A 27,905-nucleotide genomic window follows, 5' to 3' on the forward strand; every position below is an offset into this window, starting at 1 on the left:
CTCCACTGCATATCACCCGCAGTCGGACGGCCAGACGGAGGTTCGGAATCGCGGTTTGGAGCAGTATCTGCGAGCCTTCGCAGCTGATCGTCCTTCGAAATGGTGTAATTTATTGCCGTGGGCCGAGCTCTCTCTGAATTGCTTCCACAACGCAGCTCTAGGGACGTCACCCTTCAAGGCCCTGTATGGCCGTGAACCGCCCTTATTAGTGGCATCCCAACCGTCTGTCGCCACCCCCCCGAAGGTGGCAGATTTGATCCGACAGCGAGGAGCGCTCCTCCGTGAGCTGCGCAGTAACTTGGAACGCGCCCAGCAGAGAATGCGAGACTCCGCCAACAAGCATCGTCGCCATGTCGAATTTGAAGTAGGGGACCTGGTTTGGTTGAAGTTGCAGCCATACCGCCAACATTCAGTAGCAAGGCCGCTGTCGGCCAAGCTGTCAAGGCGCTACTATGGCCCATTTGAAGTCTTGGAGCAGGTGGGGCCAGTGGCGTACCGACTGCGCCTCCCCGAGGGTAGTCGAATACACGACGTCTTTCACGTCAGCCTCCTGCGTGAATTTGTGGCGGGTGAAGGTTCGGGGCTGCACGTGCCGCTGCCAAACGAGTTTGTGGGAGGCCGCCCGGTGGTGTACCCGGTAGAATTCGTTGATTCCCAGATCATGTGGCATGAGGGTAAAGCAGTTGAGCATGTGTTGGTGCGTTGGTCGGATGGTTCAGACTCCCCGTCGTGGGAGCCTTTGGAGGTCGTTCGCAAGCGTTTTCCAACTCTCCACCTTGAGGTCAAGGAGTCTGTTAAGCCGGGGGGAGTTGATACGAGCCCGGCTAGCGGCGAGGCAGAGGAGGCAGAGCACAGGGATGCAGCCTCTCCGCAGCAACAACAGCAGCCCGTAACGCAATCCACGCGAACGTTAAGGCCAAGGGACCGCATCAAGCCACCAAGGAAGTTCACGAGCTGAGTCGCGATGGGCGACAATGATCATATGTTTTTGTTTCCTTTTCTTTTTATTTTATTATGTTGACTTTGGAATTATTGTTATTTTATTGCTTATCGAGTCGGGCAAGTTATAAGCCCCGTTCGGGTTTTCTTAGTTGGTTCTTTCCCGGACGTATTAGGATTAGGTTGAACCAACCCTAGGGTTTAGTATAAATAGAGCCTTCGATCTTCATTAATCTATCTATGAAAATTAATATTTTGGCTCAATTGACTTGTGCATCAAGAAACTCTACCACCGCTGCCGACGAGATTCAATCTCGCGCTCAGCCTCTCTTTATCAGGAGTCATCGCCGACCCAAACCTCTTGGGCGCTCGACGATTTCGGATACGTTTCTTGATCATTGAACGGATCGAACATATTAAGGGAGTCATCCCTTAACAGATGCACACTGACTGTCTGAAAGCTTAGGATAATCGAGTAATGTTATGATACGCACCATCGACGAACTTGAAGAAGTTCCTAGTGCCACGACGAAGGATCTTCAAGCAGGCGACGACCGTCACTACCGCCCTTCTATGAAGAAATTCAATACCATAGAAATCAAGAACTGACTGCATCCAAACAAGTCTCAGAAGAATATTTACCACTTACATCAACTCATCGAAATTGCACCAGATACTCTGGTGTTTTTTTTCTTATATCAAGAAAATTGATCAGAAAAGGATACATAAAAGGAAAACAGATCCAATCAATATTTAATTGTGTATTTAATTAAATACACAATACCTTATAAAAAATTAGAATATCCAATCTATATTTCAAGATCAACTCTCAACAACAAAAATAGGAAAGTAGAAGATGACTGGAATCCTTTTGTATATACTATCATATGATAAAATCAAAATAATTTTGTGGGATTCGAGAATATTATATGTGAGACGACGGAATTAACTATGGAATTTACATTATTTTTAAATTAGTGCCAAAAGTACAGGTTTGGATAAGACTACCACATATGAATAAAATTATCCTTACAAGAACCGGTACATTATGACTATCATCTTCCATAAATAGTCACAATTATACCAAATAAATAAAGAAATTCAAAAGCATATATTGAATTATTTATCCTTGGTCTGGTAGAAGTAAGAACACGCACAACACACACTACATTATACACACATGTACATAAAATAGAATGGACTTTAAGCATTGGTATGCTATAGCAGGCCCGTCCCTTGGCCAGTGCGGCCTGTGCGACCGCACAGGGCCCCCAATTTTCAGGGGCCTCTGAAATATTTCAGCCCATATACATGTATTCCTATTTTTTCAGCCCAACAAAGCTATTTCTCTTGTATAGCAACGCCCAGGCCTTTTTCTAGCACCGTGACTCCAATTCTGATCGGTTTCTTTTCCCGATCGTAGACCTGGGAGCCGCCTGTTCGTGTTCGGTGTTCCTCATCGACAAACGCCGCAACAGGGACCAGCTCACCAGAGCCATCGTTGATCGCTTCTGCAGCGCCTGCCATCGTCGGCCATTGCGATTGGGAGCAGCGCAAACGCATCAATTTGTCTTTTTTTCTATAGTATATTTCTTTAAATGCATTGTCTTTTTTCTTTAATTATCATATAGCTTTAAAATGCATTGTCTTTTTTTCTATAGTGGTAGGCCTCATTTTAGATTTTTGCACAAGGCCTCTGATTTTGTCGGGACGGCCCTGTGCTATAGGCATTGGGGATATTCTGGCTATCATAGGAGCGTATTTACTTTTGTATGCTTCGGTGTTTTTGTGGGACGTATTTACTTTTTGTTTTGTTTTGTAGGGACGAGTTCCGTCTCCGTGCCACCAGTAACGCAGCCGAGCGCAGCTGGAATGGTGGTTGACACCTGCACCAGCGAGGAAGGAACGGACGGTGGCTGCCCCATCTGCCTCAGTGAGTACGAGGTCGGGGAGCAGCGCGCAACAATCTCCGACTGCAACCACTGCGTCCACGCACTTGGTATAGAGACGCGGCTCAAGCACAAGCTCACTTGCCCCCTATGCAGGCATAATCTTGTTTGATGTACATAATTAATTTCATTAATTTTTTTCAGCAATTCTATCAAGAAAGGTGTTGTGTGTTCCTAGTTCCTCCAATATTTATTCGAAAGGCTAAATGGACATTTAAATCATAGAATTTAATTAAATTCTGATTAATATGGTAAGGATCAGATTCACAGTTCCTATCCTATCAGCCATACAAAAATGCAGAAACATAAGAGGGAAAATTGGGTAATCAAATACTTCCCCACAAACACTGGAGAATTCATATAAACCCACTCATAAATTATAACAAAACCACAAAGAGTCAATAGGCCTACATTGGGCAGCATGAGTTTTTCTCTTTATTTCAAGCATATGGATAAGCAAAGCTCAATATGCATCACAACACAAACAGCAAAGCATAGAAGAAACACACAAGTCTTTTATTTAGCAGAGTAGTAGGAAACGGAAATGGCACCAGCAGCATCATCAGTCATCATACTGCCTGCGGTGGTGGTGCCTGCGACGCTTATCCTCGTCTTCAGACTCGTCATCATCTCCCTGCACATCATCCATGTTCAGATACTTCATGCTTTGTACTAAAACTCTACCAACATCATCAAAAACAGCATACTACATTATGTTTCAAGGACATGACACAATTTCGACATCCTATTTTATCACTCATGAGGAAGTTTGTGATCAATAACATAAATGATTTAGTATTTTCATCCTTATCACAAGGATTTCTTCTGTCCTAGTCCTTTCAACATGATATGAAATCAAACAAATTGTAAAAATAGTCAAGGTCAATAGGATATCACAAGTTTTCAAATCATCTTAGGGCAGTTCAGTTGCCATGATTAGTTGTGATTAAAGGCCATGACTAATCTTATCTCTTGTTAGAGTGTGTTTCTACAAAAGCTCGGCGCATGACAAGGTACCTTGGCCCCGCCTCCGCAATGCCAAGTATCTAACTTTCACCTATGACTAATTTAATCATAGACAAATCCAATTTTGGTTTATCACACATTTTATTTCACTATTATTGTGTCTAAAGAATCAAATGACACCTTAGCGAACAACTATTTTAGCCCAAACTGTATTTATCCTTTTAAACAACAATGAGTTTAATCTACAATGAAGAAGCCAATTTAATACTCTACTATGATTACCATTCAATACTAAACCTTAGAAACAAGATATGAACAAACACAAACATGAAGAAAGAGCAATGGAATTCAAATGAAATAGTAGTAGAAGAAAACTGACATATTTCTTGCGGCCGCCTTCATCATCGTCCCTGTCGTATCTAGGCTTCCTGTAATCCTCTTCCTCAGACCTACCATAGCTAGGCCTTTCATACCCCTCACTCTGATACTCACTCCTCTCCGGCCTCCGCCCGTACCCTCCACCACTCTCCTCCTCACTCTTCCTCCCATACCCACCCGATCCATACTCTGATTCAGACTCCGGCCTCCTCCCATAACCACCGCCCGATCCATACTCAGATTCAGATTCCGGCCTCCTCCCATAACCGCCGCCCGATCCATACTCAGATTCAGATTCCGGCCTCCTCCCATAACCGCCGCCAGATCCATACTCAGATTCAGATTCCGGCCTCCTCCCATAACCGCCTCCCGATCCATACTCAGATTCAGGCTTCCTTCCATAACCGCCGCCCGATCCATACTCAGATTCAGACTCAGGCCTCCTCCCATACCCGCCGCCACCTCCGGATCCATATTCGGATCCTTGCTCCCCGTATTGGGGCTTTCTACCATAACCTCCGCCACCACCGCCGGATCCGTATTCGGATCCTTCCTCCCCGTATTGGGGCTTCCTACCATACCCTCCGCCGCCGCCAGATCCGTATTCGGATCCTTGTTCACCATATTCAGGCTTCCTGCCATAACCTCCTCCACCACCGCCGCCAGATCCGTATTCAGATCCTTGCTCTCCATACTCAGGCTTCCTACCATAACCTCCGCCGCCGCCGCCGGATCCATATTCAGACTCCGATCTACCGTAATCGGGTCTCCCGCCGCCCGATCCGTACTCGGTGGGGCGATTGACTCCGGGGCGGGGCTTGGGGCGGGAGTAGCTCTTGTACTCGTTGTCGAGGGCGTCCTCACCATAAGCGGAGGGCTCGGCGGAGGAGGTGTACTGGGGGCGATCGTAGTCAAAGTCGTCGGAGGCGGAGGAGGTGTTGGCGTAGCAAGTCTCCTCGGAGGGGGGGAGGGGGCGGCCATAGGTCAATTCGATGTTGTAGCCGCCGCCGTAGGGGGTGGGATCGTACTCGTCGAAGTCGTCGACCTCATCGCCGGTGTCGTGGTGGCCTTTTGGGAAGTACGACATTTTCGATTGATTGCTTTTTCTGGATATTTTTTTGAGTGTGTGTGAAATGCAAGGCTCAATTATTAGCCATTTATAGTAGTCGGAATTTCGTCATCCGATGCAAGTCGTTATTGTAGTTTGGGACACGTGGCGTCGGCCACGCGTTGCTGCGTATTGTAATAAGGATCTAAAATTCTAAATGATTGATTGTACACTGTCGGCACGATTTTATTACGACGAAATTCGGAAACTTTAGGAAGACATAGTACTTTACATTCCACTGCCCGAAAAAATAATTTTAAATATTTGTTATACTCCCTCTATTATCCAGTTTTTTCATTTTGATCCGTCCATAAAATGTTGTCTACTTTATTTTTTTCTATTTTTGATAAAAGTAAACCACTCTTCGCCAACTCATTATACTCACATTCTATTTTAAAACTAGTATCACGCCCGTGCGATGCACGGATCATTTTAATTTCTTCATATTTATTTCATTATGCGAAATAAAATTTGTGAAATGATAAACAAAAGAATATTCGACATATTTTTACTTTGGATTATACTTTTTCAATGACAATAACCCCACATAGTCACAAGAGTGCGTTTAAATGCTAACTTTTGTTTAAAATGTCAATACGATCACATTAAAATTTCAACACTTATTTGTGTTGACATTTAAATATCAGACTTAAAATTTAAAAGCATTTTAATTCTGTGAAAATATGAATTAACCGTTGAGTTATAACTGCAGGAGCAAGTTTACGTTGCAATAATTTAAGATTGCATTGGCGAGACACTTCCTAGTCGAGCTTCATTTCATTGCAATATAGTGACCCTATACACTAAAAACCCAAACCTTGAAACCTAAATCATAAACCCTTAACTTTTAAATATACTCATCATGACCAACAAATGAGCCAAATATCAATAAAATTCTCCCTCCGCCCCAGTTCAATTTTACATTGTTGATCGCTTATTCTATTTTGAGGGTTTTAGATCTATATTCGATATCTTACAATGGGTCAGCCTACAAGGTTTTTTTTATCTGAATCTTGGCTGTAAATCTGATTATATGCTCATATCAAGAAATTGCAATTTTAATTAAAAAAAACATGACGAGATTTTGTTTTTTTTTAAAAAAATTGTGCAAATCTATACATATATAAAAGAGAGTTTTGGATCAATATGAGTGGCTCGATCGATACATTTGAATCCTAAACCATAAATACTAAACTCTGAACTCTAAACCATAAATAGGGAAAAAAACTCTAAACCATAAATACTAAACCCTAAACCCTATTATCTTCTAGATTTGAGATCAATTAGAATGGCTCGATACACTTGAACCCTAAACCATTAATCATAAGCCCTAAACGCTAAACATTGAACCCTAGATCTAAACCGTTACCTTCATCTCAATTATATGGAGATATGTATTAGTATTAAGTTTCATAAACTTTCTCACTTCCTCTTCGCCTAATTATCATAAAAACAAAAAAAAATATTTCCAACTTCTAATTTTACTGAAATATGCATAATAATAATTTATTATTTTCTATTATCATAAAAACATTTAAATGTCTTTTGTGATTCAACATTTAAATTCTACAATTAATATTACCCTACCTACATTATAAGGAAAAAATCTGTCATTATAGCTTTGAACGCTAATCAATTTTTAAATTTAATATTCAGTTTTCTGACCTATTTAGCATAAAAGCATTTTTTTATTATAAATGGAGGAAGTGAAAAGCTATGGTAGAGGCGTCTATTTTTCACACACTGGTCCGATTTTTAATCCTCTATTCGCCGGTTCACACACTAGCTGGTCCGATTTTTAAAATATTATCACCATTCAAAACTTCTAACAACGCATTCTTTTGAAAAGCTATGCGCGACTTAGAATATTTCCTTATTATTATTATTATTATTATTTTGATAATAAATAAATAAATAAAATAAAATAAGTTACAATATCATTAATATCATTACATAAGATTAAATAAAATGTAAGAGTATATACTAAGATTATATAAATCTAATAAAATATTTAATATACATATAAAATTTTTCTGGATAATAGTATCGTCTAAAAAATAAAATGATGGAACTACAAAACAAATAAAAAGCACACACATATAAATATTAATAAAACTTTAACTTTTGTTAATAAAAATATAATTAGTAAGTTATGAAAAAAATTACTCATATTTGTAAACAACCTTAAAATTACAATAATAAAGAATAGCAAAATAAAGAAAATAAAATAACAAAACAAAAGCCCAACAAAACACACATAAATTACTTCTCTCCCCGCTTATTTCTATCGGAAACTACCGTTGACTCTTTACCTCAGTCTTATTTATCTCGTTAATCTCCAAATTGATGATTTATGTACTCGCGCAAAAAAAAAGTGGTATTTTATGTTCTTCGTCTTCTTTGCTCCATTTCGCCATTTCGTTTACTTTGGGAGTTTTCTTTGCATGAAAACTATGAAAATAAACAGTCAGCTTCTTTGATTTCTTTATTTGAGAAAAAATAACTATTATGGCTAAGATGGAAAATGTTCAAACAAAATTAACAAAAAATAAAACAAACTAACATTAAGAAAAAACTTAAATATGAATTAAAACACTCAAATAGAGAATAATCCTCAAAATAAGATTTAAAAGTGCTATTCTCTTTTCACCTTCTCTTACACAATCCTCTCTCCATAGCTTCTTACTCACTTCTTCTCTTCGCCTTATACAGGACTATATCTCCACCTCAACCTTCTCCAATAACCGTTGCATGGAGTTGAATCCTTTGAGGAAGCAATTTTAAAATTTATCTAATAGTTGCACACTGAAAAGATAATTCCACAATAAAAGAATATGTATTTATAGACAAAAACTAAAGGCTACCAATAATTTCTAAAACCTTTTAAATTCCACTAAACATTATAGAAACAAAAATATGTTTTCTAGCTAATCAATAATAATTTAAATGAATATTAATTTGTGATATAATCAATTAGATACATTAATTCCAAAATTTGTGATTGGAAACTACAATTGGTAATTTAGTCATGAATTTGAAAAGTCAAGAAACGCATAAATTGAAAACTCCTCATAAATCATTAAATGGAATGATTTAACTATACCATAATCACACTATAATCAGCAGTTACATATGGGTTACATTGTATCATTAATGGTATTCACATTTATTTCTAAAGTCATCAAATTTAATCTTTTCACCACACCATCGGTAGTTATATGCCTACATTATTTTTTTAATGGCATTTACTTTAGGAAGTCATTATGTGATTTCATTATTGTGATCAATTTGCATGATTGAGCAACTACAAAAGTAACTTATAGAAACGTTTTGTAACATTTTACAATCATCACCCGAAACTTCTAAAATTTTAAAATGTTGCCCAAAGCTTATAAATATTCAAAATATGGCCAAAACTCAACTTTTATATATGTATAGATTACTATATAAATGTAAACCTATATTCCTCTAACTTTTTCAACTCACTTTTCTTCGGATGATAATAAAAGAGGTAATGTCGCATCATAATATTTCCAAATTAGAAGATTTCTCAGAATATTTATTTCTTTATTTTTAATTTTAATCAAATATTATATACATTTATTTATAATACATAGGATAGGATAAAAAAAGACGTAATACTAAAATAAATCAAATCAAATCCCAACAACTATAATAATAAATCATACAAAAATGTCGCTAAACAATATTTTTAATGGAGGGATACAAAAAGATATAATACTAAAATAAATCAAATCAAATCAAATTCTAATAAAGTAAATATAAAGGGTCGTATTAGTTTTACAATACCTTTGAAGCTATTTTTCTACTCTGTTTTATGTTTTAGAGTAAGTAGCGTTGGTTGTAGTACTGCTCTTGCCATTAAATATGACATACTTTCCTTTTTAGTCTATCTCAATCAAGATGACCCATTACTTTATATGGAAACACATTTATCTCTACTTTATTCTCTCTCTTACTTTACTTTCTCCACTTAACACACAAAATAGAATTGCATAAAATTCTGTGCCTTCCCAAGGAAGGGGTCATCTTCCTTGGGACGGAGGAAGTAGTAGTTTTAGTTGTTTTTGAGTAAAGATAGTTGATGATTTGAGTAGAAAAAGGGTAGTTGGTCGTAGTACGTAGTAGTTTTAGTTGTTTTTGAGTAAAGATAGTTGGTGATTTGAGTAGAAAATGGGTAGGAGGAGAAATGTAGAAGAGAGAGAAGAAGAATCTGAACAACCTCGCCGGATTGACCCGAATAGTTCTAATGAAAGTGGTCGTAAAGGCAACCTCAGCTTGATTGGTAACCGCCACTTTCCTCTTATTAGTTTACTTTATTGTAACCTCATTTCACCGTTTTTCTTTTTTTTTTTTAGTTATTTTCTACTACTTTTTTATATATCATATTACGTGTATGATATTTGTTGTTTAGAGGTTATGAAAGATGATGGGAAGAAAATTCCAGAGGCAGTCAAAAGACCATTATCAGAGCAACCAAAACTCCGCAATGGCCAAACTCATTTGAGTTTATTATACTAATAAGGCTTAGATTTCCTCACTTTGCTTTGCAAGTGCACCACTAATCAGTAATCACTATCACATATAGTATTCTGGAAAAGGATATTGATGAGGCTAACAAAGTTGTTGCTCATCTTGTTGACATGGTGAAAATGGCAGTATTCTTTCCTTCTACTGAATCAGATCAACTATTTTTTATGTCTTGTTGTTAATGAAACAAACTTCTTTGAATGACTTAGGGGGAAGTTGAGGCTTATCCCTGCTCCAAAAGTGGCTTTAGGAATTTCAAACAAAATCTTGTCAACTTGTGGGACAATTTGGTCAGAGAATGCCAGAATAGACCACTATTTGATAACTCATTATTTCTCAAATGTATGTTTGTCGCGCCCCAATCTCTCTAACATATATATTTATAATAAAGAGGGAACATATTTTTTTAGTACACGAACTTTGTTAAATTATCATTTTTGGTTTGTAACATTTGAAAATATCTTTTGAAGAACGTCAACTTCGACTTAATATCAATTAAGCTAATTTTTAATTTTTTCGGACAGAAATATCCTTAAGACCATAAAGGACAATTCAGTCTTGTTACTCTCATTAAAATTTTTAATTTCTCCCTCTTTCTTTCTTCTTCCTCTTCTCCCTTCTTTCTTTCTTCCCCAGCAATGATGACTTCAAGCCCCATGGCATTCACTAGGATAATTTCTAAGTTTCATTAGTGTCTATGCCATGCCAGGTTTGCACTTGATCAGGATAAATTTTAGGGAAGACAGTGAAATTGCGTAACTCGTTATATTTGATTCACTAGCCTTGAGAGAAAAATCTGTCCAATCACTTCACGAGATTGTCAACATCCAAGAAGGTCATCTATCAAATTGAACAATGTACACTAAGATATACGTGAAAAAAATTCCACCAGAACATGAGATTCCTTCTCCCTCTATACGCCATTATCAGATATTACTCATCACAGAACTATGTCAAGATAAAAAGAACCATACCTATCAGATATTACTCATCACATGAGATGTTACTGAATATGTTCCTTCATGTCTCTTGATTCGATCAAGTGGAAACATTTTCAGAGAAATCTTTATCATCTCTATTACAGAAGCGTGATGCCTTGTTGGAAGATCTAAATTACTACTTTTTATGCAACTCAGTTGGAATAAATAGTGATATTAAGTCCAAAACTATTCCGGCATATCGGGTTAGCACTCTATCCTAGGATTTCTAAGCGTAAGAGCCCTGCCTTGTTTTGACAATGCAGGTGTGCATACTTTTGGTAGGTCTGTGCTACTCTGTCATGTGCCTGGAATTTGTTCGAAAGGACTAAATTTGCGACGACAAAACTGGAAATGAATCTTAGGGTACAGTCAACATATATCAATTATTGAAAAGTACGTACTGGGGTATGTGCGAGCAACTGCTTCAAGTTGAAGATGAAGGAGAAAACGGAGAAAAACCTAAAGTATTAACGAGGACCGTTATGTTTGCCCTGGTCAATCTCAACCTTTGTTCTGTTTCTAGATGTTGATAATGTGAATCCATCCATATATAAAGCATGTTTGTTTTCGAGTGAGTGCAGGAACATCTTGTCTCAAAGGTTATCTCTCATATGGAGAAGTATGATGCTATTGTCACTGACAGTGTTAATCAACTAATTACTGTCTTAAAGAAAAAAGGAGGCTGATTTTATGGTAAGGCTGATTTAATTTCTGTAATGATAGAATAGCTTTGTTATGGAGTAGTACTCCACTAATTTTATGGTCTGAGTAGGCATACCAAAGGTATATTTGCTTTGGTGATAATGAAAAATCTAAATCAAAATCAAAATCAAAATCAAAATCAAAATTTAAATCAAGCAAGCGAGATTCGAGGAATGTAAAAGTCTTGCTGCTCGCCTGTGTGGGCTGTGCGATGGTGCTACTCGAAACAAGCTGTCGTTTCTCGGGTGTGCAATGCAGCCTTTTGTGCCCAGGCTTCCTCGGTCCGACATACTTGACATGTAAGAAAGAGCTTCCTTCTTCTACTTGCAACATTTAAAACAGACTAATCACATTTACATGTTTGTGTGACTAGCATGAAAGGAGTTAAGAGAGAACCAACATGGTTTGAATAGGGTGGATCAGCAGAATTAAAAAAACAAAAAAGGAGTTAAGAAAAGAATTGAAAGTTTGAAGACAGATGAAGATCCAAGGTGCTTATTATACATTTTTGGACATTCTTCCTTGCTCCCAAACAATTTAATTAAAATACTTTTGAAACTTTTTTATTTTATTTTATACTCTTTTCCAATAACAAAACAACACAACTTCACGATTCGTCGCCCCTAACAAAAAGTATAAAATGGGATAAATATTCTTACCTTCAATTTAAGACTTTCTATTATGCAATATATCACTATCACCCTTCCTTTTTCCAAAAATAAAATAAAATAAAATAAAATGCAAATCCACATTTAGTAGGGTGTGAAACAAAAGATGTTCAAGAATTTGGAATTCATCCTTTACAAATGCAATTTATTGATATGGTCTCCACCATTTTACAGTTTCATCTCAGACGGTAAAGTGCAATGAATAATCTGTTACTTTATCTTCATCTTTGTCTTTTATGATTGAAATTAAAGTCGAATTTTGCAGATTATGCAAAAAGGTGATAAAAGAGAGAATAAATCGTTGATTCGTTTCTTCCATCGTCTGAAAGGGAACCTTTTTGGTGTGTTTAAATCTCCAGCATCGGAAACGCAGAGTGATCTCTCAGATTTCTCACTCCACTCCACTCCACTCCACATTTCCGCCGCCGCCTCTTCTCTTGTACACAGCAATGGGCTCCAGAGTAATCACGGTGGCGCAGGACGGCTCCGCCGACTGCCGTACCGTGCAGGAGGCCATCGACGCCGTGCCCCTCGGCAACGCCTGCCGCACCGTCATCCGCGTAGCTCCAGGCGTCTACCGCCAGCCTCTCTACGTCCCTAAGACCAAAAACCTCATCACTCTCGCCGGAATCGGCCCCGAGGCCACCGTCCTCACCTGGCAAAACACCGCCACCAGCATCGAGCACCACCAGGCGGCGCGTGTGATCGGCACCGGCACTTTTGGCTGCGGCAGCACCATCGTGGAAGGGGAGGATTTCATCGCCGAGAACATCACCTTCGAAAACTCCGCTCCTCAGGTGCGATTGATTGATTTCTCTTCTTCCTTTTATGTCTCCACTCATTCATTTGATTTATATGTTATGAATTTTGCCCTAATTTGATTCAATTTTTTTGTGTGGTTAGGGTTCGGGACAAGCTGTGGCGCTTAGAGTGACGGCTGATCGTTGTGCCTTCTATAATTGCAGATTTCTTGGTTGGCAGGTTACTCTCTCCCTCTCTCTAGTTTTCACCATTGGTTTAGATCGAGGAATAGGGGAAGAGGTTTGTTAGTAGAAACCTATCAAGTTTATTGAATTGTTTGAGTTTTGTGCTTAGTAATTAGCTAAGCTCATAAGATTGAATGACTCGGAGCAAGAGCTGTCAGCTGAGTAGGTAGTTAAGTTACAACGAACAATGGTTGAACATAGGTATAGCATGTTTGTATTGATCGCATGCCTCCTTCGTGTAAAATAATATGACTCGATTTGTGCTTTCCGATGATGATATAACCACTCACAAATAAGTCGTATGGTAGCACACCTTTTTTGCTCCTGTGTTTCGTCTAAGATGAGGTTTGATCTCCTGTCTTCAATTGGTATATATGAACTTATGCAGGATACGCTGTATTTGCACTACGGGAAGCAGTATTTGAGGGATTGCTATGTTGAAGGAAGTGTTGACTTCATTTTTGGCAATAGCACTGCCCTCTTGGAGCATTGCCACATCCATTGCAAATCTGATGGCTTCATTACAGCTCAAAGCAGAAAAACTTCATCAGAGACCACAGGATATATATTCTTGAGGTTTGTGGTGTGTTATGATTTTGCCGTTGTCTTTGGCGTACATTTGTGAATTTGAAGATATGCACTAGACTTGTTTGTCTCCCATGAAACTGCAATAGATTGGGTAAAAAATATTTCTTCAACCAGGCTAAGGATGAATTGGTATAAAGATGTTTATTGGATGTACATCCCCTTTTTAGAGAGAATAAATCACATCAAGAACGAAATCAATGGATTTTGGCCAATTCTTTCCATGTTATTGTAATTGGAGTGGTACTAGTTATTGTAATAATGTGCTTCATGCTTTGCTTTATTAAAACGATCGTTGCTGCAAACAAATGCTATATTGAGATTGCTTGCAAAAGTTTGAATAAAGTGTGATGCAGATGTGTGATTACTGGTAATGGAAAAAAGGAGTATGCCTATCTTGGGCGACCATGGGGACCTTTTGGGAGGGTAGTGTTCGCGCACTCGTACTTGGATGCCTGTGTTAAGCCAGTAGGGTGGAATAACTGGGGAAAGGTTGAAAACGAAAGAAGCGCCTGCTTTTATGAATACAAGTAAGTGAATGCACCTCCCAAGTGTGTTTCCATAGATTTCGAGTATGAATGACGTGTATCATTGCTTGTGTCTTGAAATGGTCAGGTGCTTTGGGCCGGGCAGTTGCCCCTCAAAGCGCGTAACTTGGTGCAGAGAACTGATAGATGAGGAAGCTGATGAGTTTGTTGCACACAGTTTCATCGATCCAGATCGACAGCGGCCATGGCTGGCGCCAAAGATGGCTATAAGAGTGCCATATTCGGCTTAGTTGTCTTGGTTGGATATTGTTGTAACTTGTAAACCAAATTACTACTTCAAACTTCATTACTACTATTATGTATTGCCTTGTTATCAGTCTACACCTCACAGAACAAAAAGGAGCTTACTGTTTGTAGCTACTTAATTTGTGCACCACAAATTTTCATATTTATCATATTTATATTCAATACTTCTTTGTTATGCTACAGTGGTAGTTACATTACAATGCAATTATATATTTGATACAATAATTTTTTTTATTAATTTTTAGATAAATTTATATTAACTTTTAGATAAATTATTGTACAAGTATACCCTTGTGAATCAAATGTTATTGCCAAGTACGCAATATACATTATAGTATTATGTTATCCTGTCTAAGAAAAACATTCATGTTTTTTTATTTTAGGTCTTGTTCACCAAATTTCTCTCTATTTTCTTAAAGTAAGTATCATTCTCAATAATAACACTTTAATCACTTTTTCTTTATCTTCGTGTTATTTTACCAAATTTTGATTAAAATAAGTGGCATCCACAAAGGACTATTGTTGGTGAGAACAAAGATAATACTATTTGTTATAGAAATGCAACTAAATAATAGTAATAACTTAAGGTATGTCTAGTTCATAATATCACATACTAGTTCGCGCTAGCCGAAACTTGATATTTTCCACGAACATAAAATTTGATAGTAAAAATCAATGCAGTGTAATGAATTTTCCATGATTTGGAATTTCAACAAAATCTGAAAGAAAATTTTAAACTCAAGTAATTATTGAAACAGACCCATAAAACATATTGACTGATTTGAACACATACATTTTCAGATGGGTCATATTGAATTCAATTTAGGAAAAATCAAATCATAGGCATTCACTACAATTCGTAAATTCATAATATTAACAAACAATTTTAAATCTGTACAAAAAAATTAAATTTTGAACAAAATTTGTGACCCCAATTTTCAATATGATTGCATTGTTAGCAATGAATTTTGGATCAAATTTTACAAATGAAAAAACCATAAACGAAATCCAAAATACAGAGACAGAAGGCATGAGCACAAGATGTGGCCATTGGCGGATATAGAAATTTTACTATGGGGTACAAAAAATTGTACGCAAATAATCACATCACCTATTAAAAATAAAATAATACTAACTATAAAAAAATCTGTCCACCCAATTTAGTTGAGTCGTATTTCTTTTTAAGATGCTCCGACTTAATAAAGTCGTTTTATTAGCAGAAAAACAAAACATATAGTCGCTCTTACTTTATTTTATATATCATACTATAATCGCTCTTAACTCTACTTTATTCTCTTTTTTATTTTAATTTATCTTCATTTATTTTGTATAACACAAATTTATAATATTTATGCCCAAAAGAAATGCTTTAATTAAATTAGGACGGAGAGAGTAGTAGTGTAACCAAATTAACAAGCTATATTCGTAAAAATGACTACTATATCTGCAAAACAAAATAATAAAAAAAATAAAGTACTATAAAAATATACACACATAGTAAAAAATCATACTAAACCATTTTTACATGAACGGCTCCGCCAGTGAATGTGGCGGAGGCGGATGAACGGCTGCAGCAAATCATCATCACAAAAGCGGTGGCCGCGATTTCAGTAGAGAGAGGGAGAGAGATGAAATGGGGCCTACGTGTAAGATGTGGTAAATGGGCATGTGTAGGAAGCTGGTGCATGAAATGAGCTCAGCAAAATAATAAACACTGAGATGGTTTTACACGTAATAAGCGTGTGCATGGATGCATGCACACGAGAATTGTATGTTGTGAGCTCCAAATCAACACATAGTGTGAGTTAGTTAGTTAGTTAATTGAAGTTTGTTAGATTGTTTGTTCGTTACAACAACGCTATATAAGCTGTTTTACATCATTTGTAAACGCACTCTTATGAATGAATTAATGCAAAACTCCTCTTCCTCTGCTCTATCTTCTCCCTCGCGCAATTCGATCTGTGTAGGTGCAATTCCGGTTGCCGTTCATAGCCCCGGTGACCCCAATTCTGCACCAGAAGCATAGATATGGTTGTCCTCTTCAATCTCAATTACCTTTCTCTCCCATCCAATCACCACCACCACTCCACTATCAAATTGAAAGCAACGGCTGTAATTAATGACCGAGGTTGCGCCGCCGCCGGCGGATTCAGGAGAGACCGGCCAATTCTCAAACTCAAATGGCAATGCGCCGTTACGAAACCTTTGCGGCTGATGAAGATAGACGCTCAAATGGTGAATCCAACCACCTACTCTTCACGAATTTCCACTGACATCCCTCTCTACGAAATTCCCGGGGTAAATTTACACTATCAGCTTCTCTCTCTCTCTCTCTCTCTCTGTGATGAGGAGTTTGATCAATTTTGAAATGTGCAGGCTTCCTTTGATGAGTATTTGGAAGATAAGCCCAGGGTTTTTAAGGCCATCTTTCCAGATCAGCGTAAGAGCGACCAAATCAATCAGGTTTTCTTTCTCAATTTCATTATGTGAAATAAACTAGGGTATAAATTGGGGAAATTGGACACATTTATTACTTCACTTCAATTCATTCACAGTGGAAGATAGCAGAGACATTATATTTATACCCCTCTAGCTCAAAATCTGATCTATGATTCCCAAATCTGTAGCATTGTAATTCAACTCTGGAATTTAACTTGAAAACAAGGGCCAAAGATATAAATTAGGCAATAACTACCTAGCTTTGATTCATATGCCTCCAAGGTGAGAGTTAAACTAACATAACTACCATTTTACCTTTATTTTTTAAAGAAATCATTCTCCAATGGGAGAGGTATTTGAGAAGGTATTATACATTTTCCCATTTTGAAGAGGTATCTTTACCTCCCCATCAATGGAGAGGTAAAATCTTATAACTATCATATTTGTCTTCATTTGCATATATAGTATATAGTTAATCCAGAAATTGATGGGGGACCAGCGCCCCCTGGCCCCAACGTGGCTTCGCCACTGTCCAAGAGGAAAGGTATTTGAGAAGGTATTACACTTTATGTTTTTCAATGCATTTTGTACTATTATTTTATTTTAAAAAAATAATTTACCTTTCTATATACCTTTTTTCCCTTTGGAATGTTACTTTTTAAAAGACTATATTTCACTTTTTAAGAAGGTAAATATATAATATACCTTCTCCCCTGGGAGATGTTGCGTTTTATGTAATCTCAACTTCCTGGTTTACGAGTCGAGATCTCCATGTTCATAGTTTGAAACAGCGAGGTTTCGTCAGAAATAGACATGTCAAAATGACTACTTCATTAGCATACAAACACTGCCTTTTCTGAAGCCTTGACAGTGGTGGAAGCTTTTTTTTTGTATAGCATAATGGAGTTGCTTCGAGCAGCCTTCCTCGACAATATGTTGTAGGTTAAACGAGCATGTGTGTTCCATGCATATGTACACCGATGGTGGCATGTCTTATTTACGATTTTTATGTGTGTAAGTGAGTGTGTGATAATCTAATTTTGGGTTAATTTGCTGCTTACAGGACGTGTGGAGGGTACGGATGCTACCAATAGAATTCCTATTTCTGACTGCGTCACCAGTAGTCGACATGAGGCTAAGATGTAAATCTAGTGGGATTGGATACCCACACGGAATCCCTCCCGAGATTTCAAAGGTTCTTGATCTTGAAATCGTAAGTAAATCATACATATATACCAGAGTCATCACTTGTGCCTCCCAACTTATTCTCAATGAGTTTTGCATCATGCAGATTAAGTGGGAGCTGCAGGGCCTAGATGACATTTTCAAGCCATCGGAATTCTCCCTATGCGTGAAAGGGGCTCTCTATCCCGACAGACGTGGATCACGAAGCAGGTTGAAAGGCCAACTACAGATGAGCATAAGCTTCGTCCTACCTCCCGTGCTTTCATTGGTTCCTGAAGACAGCCGAAGAGATGTTGCTGAGTCGGTTAGACATCTTCGTCCATCCTGTTTTCTAAAGGTGCAAGCAAGTCTGTTTCTTAACTAATTTTGTAACACTGCGGGTTGTTTGTATGATGCAGGTTTTGAAGAGTTTGGTGGGCAATATGAAAGATAAAGTAAATGGAAGCTTGACTGCAGACTATAGTCAATTCAAGAGAGAAAGACCAAAGGATTTAGCATGATGGGTGATGATTTGGCGAATTTTTGATGGGAATAAATGCAAGTAATAAACGATCACAACACGGAAAATTATGTGGTTCGATTTACTGAGGTAAATCTACGTCCACGGGAAGAAGAGAGGGCAAATTTGTATTGCTTGGTCACGCTTACAGATTACAATACTGATTTGCTATAAGATTCAGGATCTAGAGAGCTTAACCCTGGTCTATCTGATCTAAGTTCTATTTATACATTCGAACTAAGATCGTGGTTTGCAGCCCTGGTAGTGGGGTTGATAACTGCTTAATACCACTAAATAGATCGTGGGTGTAATGGAGGTCGTGGAGATCCTGCATGGGTCCACTATCTCCTTGTTCGGTCGAATACTGAGACCGAACTGCTGAACTTTGCCGATCAGCTTTTGCCGATCTGAGAGTTGAGCTCGATTGGTCGGCTTTTACCGAGCTATAGGCTGTGACCGAACTCTTTGGTTGTGCCGAACTGATACTACCGAGCTATAGGCTGTGACCGAACTCTTTGGTTGTGCCGAGCTGATACTCTTTCTTGGGTTTTGGGCTGATGGGCCGTCACTGCTATCGGGCTCGCAATTATTGTTTAGTTGTTTAGTTCGTATCCCATCACCACCCCCCCCCGAAAAGCGAAGTGAATCACTTCGGCATTTTGGATAAGTGTAAGGGGGAGGCTGACGTCAGGGGACGTGCTCCGCACGTGTCTGCATTAAATGTGACAGCAAATCCGGCCAGAGAATCCAGAAAAAGTGGGATTCGAAACGGTGCGACGAATTTGAAATGCCTTTGCGAATCTGATAAATATTTCCTCTCTTCATCATTGGAATACTTTTGCGATTATTTCTTCTGTATTCTCTCTCTTTTTCGTAAAATTTTCTTCCGCTTCTTCAAGAATTTCTTCAGAGACTTTCGACCATCAAAGAGTAAGAATCATGTCTTCTTCTTCTGAATCTGTTTCTGAATCAGGTAGTGGTAGGAAGGGGGGTAAGGGGTCTTCTGGCCGGAAAAGGTCCGGGGAGAAGACGGTAGAATATTTTCACAGCATTTTGAGTAAGGATACTGTGATATCCTTACACGGAAAATATTTTCTTCCTGGGGGGTTAGTGGTGATTCCCGACGACATTCATAGGGCTAACTCGCCGCCGGAGGGTTATGCCACCGTTTACGAAGCCTGCTTAGAATGCGGGCTTCGTTTCCCTCTTCCCCCTGCCTTTGTAGAGCTTCTTGATTTTTTTCAACTTCCTTTAGGTCAGGTGACTCCAAATTCTTGGAGGCACTTATCGGCCTTTGCTGCCGAGCTGCGTAGACTAGAAAAGGATCTGTCTCTGAGGGCAATCCTTAATTTCTTTCAGTTTAAGAGAAAGGGATCCTGGTTTTACTTGATCCCTTTACAGCCCTTCAGAGCATTCTGTAAAACCAAATGGCCGAAGTGGCAAAATCGTTTCTTTTTTTACAATAGGACAGCGGCTCCGGACTTTTCCTGGAGAGGGCCGAAGTCCGTAATTCCTCATCCTCGGGTAGAACCGTTGGACGAGCTCGAGGGCGAGCTCAATAAGATTCCCATGATTAGGAAACAGTATTCGGAATCTGAGCTCGTCAAGGGTGACTTCGTGTTCGATTCCTCGTCTTCGGACGAAGAGACTGAGGGTGAGGATTTCTTTTTTATGCTTTACTGCTTTAGCGGCGAAAACTAACTTTGTTTTCTCGCTTTTTGGCAGTGAACATGCTAAGCAGGCTAGGTCGCAAATCCTCCGAATCCAAGGAGCCGGAGAAACAGAGAGCCACCAGCTCGGCGTCTGATGCCGAGAAGAATCCGAAGAGGCAGAAGACCTCTTCGAGTCAGTCTTCGGATCCAAAAAAGCCGGAATCGACTTCGGCAAAGGGGAAGGCGAAGACTCAGAAACCCCCAAAAGCGCCACAGAGAGACATTGTCCTGGGGGGTTGTGGATCCGGAGCGGTTGCGGCCACTTCGGAACATATCTCTGAGCCCTTTTTATGGCCAAAGGACTTTGTGGAGGTGAATTTCCTTCTTGATTTTCTGGTTTTGCTTCTTTCCTATGTTTTTTGTGGCCCCTCTGTTGACTTTTTTCCTTTTTCCATTTTCAGAGGAACAATATGCTCTGCAAGCTCGTCACAGTTGAACTCTCTAAAGCGTCCAGCGATTATGATGAGATGCAGAGGAATTTGAATGCTGCTCGTCACCAGGCCGAACAGGCTCGGGCAGACTCTGAGAGGGCAAGGGCCGCTATGATCTCGGCTCAGGATGAAGCCCAGCGTGCCAAAGACGAGCTCATCATCCAGAGAGAGCGGTCGAAACAGAGGGAGGCGGCTGCCGTGGTTGCTCAGGGGGAGGCTCTCCGTGTTTACACGGAGAAACTCTTTTTGAGCAATCAATTTTCGGCCCTTATCGGTGATCTGCTGAAATTGATGACCGATAATGTTGAGCAGGAACCCGAAGTCGTCTTGCCGCTGTATGGCCGAGAGATCGCAGCGCGTCTCCAGAGTCTGCCGCTCCTTGAGGAGCTTGCGTCTTCATCGGTCCTGCTTTCTGCTGAACGAGTCCGTAATTGCCGTGCTGACCGTGACGAGAACATGGAGGCCATCTTTGCCTCCTTGGGGCCTGTTTCACCCGCTTCAATTTTCAAAGAGGGTGAGCAGGAAAATGAGGCCGGCAAGGAGACCGAGCAGAAGGATCAGCAGACCGGCGACGGGCACGCCGAGCAAGAGGTGCAGCAGATCGGCGATGGGGGCGCCGAGCAGGAGGGAGGGAGGAGGGAGGCCGAGGCTGAGACCGAGGTCGACAAGGAGAAAGAAGCTGAAACCCACAGGGAAGCCGGAGACGAAACTGGCGAAGTATGATTTCGTCTCCCTTCTCTTAGTTTAGTTTCTTTCTTTCTATTTGTAAAATGGCCTTGAAGCCCTCCTTGTGTAAATTTTTTCTTTGAATGAAAAAATTCTCCTTTCTACACTCGTGTCTTCTTTATAGCTTTTCTTAATCTCTTTTACTCCTATTGTGGTTTACTGCCTGCTCGGTAAACTGAAATGCCGAACTGACATAGCTGCTTCGTATTCTTTACTCTAAGGAGCTGGAGGTACTTCACTGGAAGCGGCTATACTCTTCGGCTTTAAATGAAGCTGAGAAAAAAGCTATAGATGACCAGATGAAGTATGACGAACTCTTGGCTCGTTTAGTGGAGCTGGAGTCCAACAATAAGGACTTAGAGTCCATAAGGAGAGATCTAGAGGCCGAGCTGAATACTGTCATCGCTGAGAGGACTGCATATGAAGACTTCATCAGCGGGCGCGGGGGAATGACTATATCCGAAGTTCAGAATCAAGTTGATGAACTGTGGGAGAAGCTTCATGTACTCCGGAAGAACAATGTGCTGGAGAGCTCGGCTTGCCAACAAGTTGTGAAATCATTGCGGCGCTTGGCTTCTCTGTACGACATCATTCTTTCCCGGCGTCCCGCGATCGAGAGATTCCTTAGCCGTTTCCCGCTAACAGACGCTCACGCTCCAACTCAAACCTCGGATCCACTTACTCAAACTTCTACTCCAAATCAGCACCGGACTCAGGAGCAACCGGAAACGTCAAGGCAAGAACGTACTCCAAGTCAGCAACGGACTCAGGAGCAACCGGAAACGTCAAGACAAGAACGCCCTGAAGTTCGTAGAGGAGTGGTGAATATGAGTGAGCAAGATCAGCGAATGCTTCGTGAAGAGACTCTTCGCCGCCGAGGTGCTAGAACTTCCCGGACTCAGAGAAGAGGCGGTAGGTCGATCAGAGCATCTCGTCCACCTACTGATTCTTCAACTGCTCGGAACGCCCGAACTCAGCATCATGAGGACTTTTTGGATAGGTGGCTCAATTTTAGCAACCGTAGACAGTAGAGTAGTCCTTTGTAATGGTGTAACGCATTCTCGTAGGGCAGCGGAATTGTATGCCCAACAAGACTTAGTAAATGAAATTTTTTCATTTCGCTTCTATCACTACGTATTTACAGTTCAGCGATTTTTTATTTCATTTATTGTACTCGTCCTCGGTCTTATGAAGTAAACTCTTCTTTGACCGGACTTAGTTAGTGTCCTTATTTGGCGAGCTTTATCGCTTGGATTGGACTTTCCCTGTACTCGTCCTCGGTCTTATGAAGTAAACTCTTCTTTGACCGGACTTAGTTTGTGTCCTTATTTGGCGAGCTTTATCGCTTGGATTGGACTTTCCCTAGTTAACCGAAGTGGTTTTCGGCTTATTGCAGTTCGTTTCAGACGAATTGCTTGCTTCTTAAGCTGAATTGTGGAGTCTTGTATCTTCCTTAGAAGCTTGGACTCACAATTGTCTTTAATAATTGATCTAAAAAGGGGATCAGCCTTTAAAGAACAATACCTCAGTAACATTTATAAGAGACAAAACGCACATAGAGAGACAAAACGCACATAGAGAGACAAATAAAAAGGACGAAAAAGATTTTAATCTTTTAAAAAACGACAAGTATAAAGAACAATACAAATATGAAAGCACATACCCCTAGGACCGAACTAGACACAAGACTGACCGGACCTTGTCTCTTACAAATAGAACTTCTTGAGGTTGGAAATATGCCATGTTCGGGGTACTTGTTCTCCTGACATGTGGGTTAATTTATAAGACCCTTTTCCCAGGACTTCTGACACCCGATACGGACCTCCCCATGTGGGTTCAAGTTTGCCCAGCTTTTCTGCTCGGCTTACTTCATTGTTTCTCAATACGAGATCTCCCACTTGAAACTGCAGCTTTTTCACCCTTTGGTTATAATACCGGGTTACTTGCTCCTTGTACTTGGCTGCTTTATGCAGGCCAATTCTCTTCTTTCTTCGGCAAGATCTAGTTCGGCTCTCAGTCCGTCGTCATTCAGTTCTGTTGAGAAATTGAGGGTTCGGGGGCTGGGTATGCCGATCTCAACCGGAATTACGGCTTCAGTGCCGTACACTAGACTGTACGGAGTTTCACCGTTGGAGGTTTTTGGTGTAGTTCGGTAAGACCATAGGACTTGAGGAAGATTTTCTACCCATTGTCCTTTGGCTTGTTCTAACCGAGCTTTTAATCCTTTCACCAAAATACGGTTTGTTACTTCCGTTTGTCCGTTTGCTTGTGGGTGAGAGACCGAAGTGAACCGCTGTTGAATATTCAACTCTTGGCACCAATTCTTGAATGTTTTGTCAGTAAACTGAGTCCCATTATCCGAAATGAGGATATGGGGTATGCCAAATCGGCAAACTATGTTCTTCCAGACAAAATCTAATGCCTTTGAGCTCGTTATCGTAGCTAATGGTTCAGCCTCCACCCACTTTGTGAAGTAATCCACGGCAACGATCAAGAATTTCATTTGCCGGGGAGCTTGTGGTAGTGGTCCTACTATGTCTATGCCCCATTGCATAAAAGGCCAAGGGCTTTGCATAGCACATAGATCAGTCTGCGGCATCCTTGGGATATTTGCATGGATTTGGCATTTCGTACATTTCTTAACTAGCTGTACTGCTTCTTGTACCAAAGTTGGCCAATAATATCCCCATCTCAGAACTTTTTTAGCTAATGTTCTAGCTCCGATGTGGCTACCGCAAGATCCTTCATGAACTTCTCTAAGGATGTAATCCGTCTCTTCTGGTCCTACACATCGCAATAACGGTTGAAGGTAGGACTTTCTATATAGGACTCCTTCATGAAGTTCATACCGACGTGCTCGGCATGTGATTTTCCTTGCTTCTCTCTTATCCTCGGGCAGTTGTCCTTGATCTAGATACTTTAATATTGGCGTCATCCAGTTTGGTGAACTGGTTACTGAGTGTACTTCAGCTTCATCAATGCTTCTGTGCGGTAATTCCTCCACCTTTGAGCTCGGATATGAGGCCAACTTACTTAAAGTATCTGCTCGGCTATTTTCCGCTCTGGGAATGCGGATTATCCGAAAATAAGAGAAATTTCGGCTAATACTTTGCGTTTTGTCCAAGTATTTTTTCATCCTTTCATCACGGGCTTCACTTGTACCCAGCATGTGATTCACTATGACTTGTGAATCACAATGAATTTTGAGAGATTTGACAAGTAGACGTTGCGCTAACTGAAGTCCGGCAAGAAGGGCTTCGTATTCGGCTTCGTTATTAGTGGTTGGGAATAAGAACCGAAGTGAATAAGTTACTTCGTGTCCGTCGGGAGCGATAAGTAGAATACCAGCTCCACTTCCTGTCTTATTCGAAGCTCCATCTACGAATCCAATCCAACAGTCCGGCGGCTCTACTTCGGGTTTCTGGGGCTGTGTCAGTTCATCATTGGTAGGATTTTTCTGTTCGGCAATAATAGGGATTGCCTGATCGAACTTTGCCTCTACAAGAAAATCTGCCAAGGCTTGTCCCTTGATGGCTTTCCGAGGTAGATATTCTATTGAATGTTCTCCCAACTCTATGGCCCACTTGGCAATTCTGCCCGATGCTTCTGGCTTAGTCAAAACTTGCCGAAGTGGAAGATCGGTTAAGACGCATACTTTGTGAGCATAGAAATATGGCCGCAGTCTCCTTGCTGCATTTACTAATGCCAGAGCAATTTTTTCCAGAGGTTGATACCTTGTTTCGGGACCTCTTAATGCTCGGCTTGTAAAGTAGATAGGACGCTGCTTTAGGCCTTCTTCTCGTACAAGCACCGCGCTAATGGTTTGATCTGATGCTGCTAAATATAAGAATATCACTTCGGCATCTGTTGGAGCAGAGAGAATAGGAAGTTCGGTTAAATAACTTTTGAGTTCGTCAAAAGCCTTCTTCTGTTCGGCTCCCCACTCAAACTTTGGTGCCTTTTTCAAAACATTGAAGAACGGCATTTGCTTCTCGGCTGCTTGGGAAAGGAATCTATTCAGTGCGGCTAGACATCCAGTTAGCCTTTGCACATCATGTATTGACTTCGGCATTACCATGTTCTGAACAACTTGAACCTTTAGGGGATTTGCCTTGAGTCCTTCCTTTGAAACCCAACAACCCAGAAATTTTCCCGAATCTACCAAAAAGGTACATTTTTGGGGATTGAGTTTGAGGTTGGCTTTTTTGAGCACGTCGAGAGTGGATTTGAGATTGTTTTCGTACTCCGAAGTGCTTCTGCTTTTAACAACTATGTCGTCAACATATACTTCAACCTCTTTTCCGATCAGGTGCCGAAATAGCTTATCTACCATCCTTTGATATGTGGCTCCGGCATTCTTTAAACCAAATGGCATCTTTTTATAAGCAAAAATACCGAAGTCAGTAATGAAAGCCGTTTTTGAAGCATCATTCTCATCCATTAAAACTTGGTGGTATCCTTTATACAAATCAAGAAATCAGAAAATTTCGAAGCCTATCAGAGCTTCTACTTTTTTATCTATGTTGGGAAGGGGGTAGCAATCTTTAGGACAGTGCTTATTTAGATCCGTAAAATCTATGCACATCCGCCATCCTCCTTCCTTTTTCTTGATCATCACAGGATTGGCCACCCAAGAAGGATATTTTACTTCAAATAATACATCCGCTTTCAGTAATTGGCGGACTTCGTCATGGATGACTTGATTTCTTTCTGCCGCAAAGAGTCTTTGCTTCTGTTTTATAGGCCGGACTGAAGGATCAATATTTAACCGATGTGTAATTACCTCGGGAGACACTCCAGTCATGTCCAACGGAGACCACGCAAAGACATCTTTGTACTCTTTGAGGAGCTGGATGGTCTTTTCCCAGAGTAGAGGTGTTCCCGCGAAACCGATCTTGACCGTTCTGGATGGATCGTCTTCGTATAACTGAACTGGTCGTGAGTTCGGCTCCGGTGTGACTTCGTTCATTTCGCCTGCCTCTGACTCCGGCTGCTGTGATTGCTATGCTTGATGGTGCCGATCTGATTGTTCGGCACTTTTAAGCGCAATCTGCAGACATTCTTTTGCTCTCTTTTGATCACCTCGGATGACTGCTATCCCTCCTTTAGTGGGGATCTTGATTGTGAGGTGATAAGTAGAGCAAATGGCCCGAACTGTGTTGAGCCAGTCTCTTCCCAGTATAATGTTATACGGGGATCGAGCTTTTACCACAAAAAACTCGATCATCGTACTGGAGCTAGTAGGCGCTCTTCCTACCGTAATTGGAAGGCTGATAATACCTTCAGGGCGGGTGTCCTCCTGGGCGAAACTTTTCAGAGGAAGTGGGGCCGGACTGAGCCGAGCTGGATCCACTTCCAGTTTATCAAAACATTCTTTAAAAAGAATGCTAACCGACGCTCCTGTATCCACAAACACTCTGTGGATCAGTTTGTTTGCCACTCCAGCTTGAATGACAATAGCGTCTTGATGAGGAGAAATGGCCGGGACGGGATCTGCATCTGAAAATGTAATCACTTCCTCCTTCTTCAGCCTTTTATGTGTTGGCTCCTCTCGGTTGAAGCCTCTGCGCTCTGATTTTAGAGACGATTTAGTCTTCCCGGCTGGGAGAGCGTCAATAGTCTGGATTACTCCATCATATTGCGGCTCGTCATCGTCTTCGGGATCCTGTTGCCTTTTAGGATCCTGAGGAGCGCAGTTCGCACTTCTCTGTTTCTTACTCTTTTTCGGCGGCTTGCTTTGGTATTTTTTTAACGTCCCTGCTTTCACAAGAACATCAATACCTGCTGCCAAATTTCGGCACTCCTCGGTATCGTGACTGTGGTCTTGATGGAAGGAGCAATATTTATCCTGACTTCGGCGCGTGGCCGATTTCGTCATCGACTTTGGTTTTTCGAACATATCAGAATGCAGTTCGAAAATTTCCGCTCTCGACTTGTTCAATGGTACGAACTGAGCGGGTGGTTTCTCAGGATTGAGACGCGGTCCCAATCTGTCTTGTACCGGTGCCCTTTGAATTCTTTCAAAAGGAGTTCGGCGAGGATGTCCCTGATCGCTATGATCGGGCTTCCTCTTGTCTCCTCTGGAAGAGCTGTCTAAAGACCGTTTTCGACGGTCTGCCTCATCAGCACGAGAAAACTGGTCCGCAATGTCCCACATCTCTTGAGCTGTTTGCGGACTGCATTCAACGAGCTTTCTGTAGAGAGCTCCTGGCAGTATTCCATTTTGGAATGCCGAAATGACAAGTAGATCATTGAGATCATCTACTTGTAGGCATTCCTTGTGGAATCGTGTCATGAAGTCGCTAAT

General features: G+C 40.5%; 3 protein-coding genes across 3 annotated transcripts; 2 read left to right on the forward strand and 1 right to left on the reverse strand.

Annotated features, from left to right (window-relative positions):
* Window positions 1–3,211: 3,211 nt before the first annotated feature.
* Window positions 3,212–5,477, reverse strand: LOC121772308 (uncharacterized protein At5g39570-like). The gene is made up of 2 exons (XM_042169350.1): window positions 4,234–5,477; window positions 3,212–3,522 (listed from the first exon to the last, which is right to left on the reverse strand). Exons 1-2 carry the CDS (start codon window positions 5,317–5,319, stop codon window positions 3,451–3,453), a joined length of 1,158 nt encoding a protein of 385 aa, XP_042025284.1. The 5' UTR covers window positions 5,320–5,477; the 3' UTR covers window positions 3,212–3,450.
* A 6,805-nt stretch (window positions 5,478–12,282) lies between these two features.
* LOC121772633 (pectinesterase 31-like) lies at window positions 12,283–14,770 on the forward strand. Its single transcript, XM_042169815.1, has 6 exons — window positions 12,283–12,429; window positions 12,507–13,038; window positions 13,145–13,222; window positions 13,616–13,803; window positions 14,169–14,342; window positions 14,428–14,770. The coding sequence occupies exons 2-6, from the start codon at window positions 12,691–12,693 to the stop codon at window positions 14,588–14,590; spliced, it is 951 nt and encodes a 316-aa protein (XP_042025749.1). The 5' UTR covers window positions 12,283–12,429; window positions 12,507–12,690; the 3' UTR covers window positions 14,591–14,770.
* Window positions 14,771–16,546: 1,776 nt separating this feature from the next.
* LOC121771240 lies at window positions 16,547–18,788 on the forward strand. Its single transcript, XM_042168019.1, has 5 exons — window positions 16,547–16,904; window positions 16,983–17,069; window positions 18,109–18,258; window positions 18,337–18,534; window positions 18,629–18,788. The coding sequence occupies exons 1-5, from the start codon at window positions 16,635–16,637 to the stop codon at window positions 18,728–18,730; spliced, it is 807 nt and encodes a 268-aa protein (XP_042023953.1). The 5' UTR covers window positions 16,547–16,634; the 3' UTR covers window positions 18,731–18,788.
* The last annotated feature ends 9,117 nt before the right edge of the window (window positions 18,789–27,905 follow it).

Source organism: Salvia splendens, chromosome 16 (genome assembly GCF_004379255.2).
Source record: "Salvia splendens isolate huo1 chromosome 16, SspV2, whole genome shotgun sequence".
NCBI lineage: Eukaryota > Viridiplantae > Streptophyta > Magnoliopsida > Lamiales > Lamiaceae > Salvia > Salvia splendens.

Coding starts and splice junctions, on each gene's coding strand:
- LOC121771240 (XM_042168019.1), top strand. CDS start 16,635: ATGGTTGTCCTCTTCAATCTCAATTACCTTTCTCTCCCATCCAATCAC. Junction 16,905..16,982: donor CTCTCTACGAAATTCCCGGG/GTAAATTTACAC, acceptor TGAAATGTGCAG/GCTTCCTTTGATGAGTATTT. Junction 17,070..18,108: donor AGAGCGACCAAATCAATCAG/GTTTTCTTTCTC, acceptor TGCTGCTTACAG/GACGTGTGGAGGGTACGGAT.
- LOC121772633 (XM_042169815.1), top strand. CDS start 12,691: ATGGGCTCCAGAGTAATCACGGTGGCGCAGGACGGCTCCGCCGACTGC. Junction 13,223..13,615: donor GCAGATTTCTTGGTTGGCAG/GTTACTCTCTCC, acceptor GAACTTATGCAG/GATACGCTGTATTTGCACTA. Junction 13,804..14,168: donor ACAGGATATATATTCTTGAG/GTTTGTGGTGTG, acceptor AGTGTGATGCAG/ATGTGTGATTACTGGTAATG.
- LOC121772308 (XM_042169350.1), bottom strand. CDS start 5,319: ATGTCGTACTTCCCAAAAGGCCACCACGACACCGGCGATGAGGTCGAC. Junction 3,523..4,233: donor AAGGCGGCCGCAAGAAATAT/GTCAGTTTTCTT, acceptor GATGATGTGCAG/GGAGATGATGACGAGTCTGA.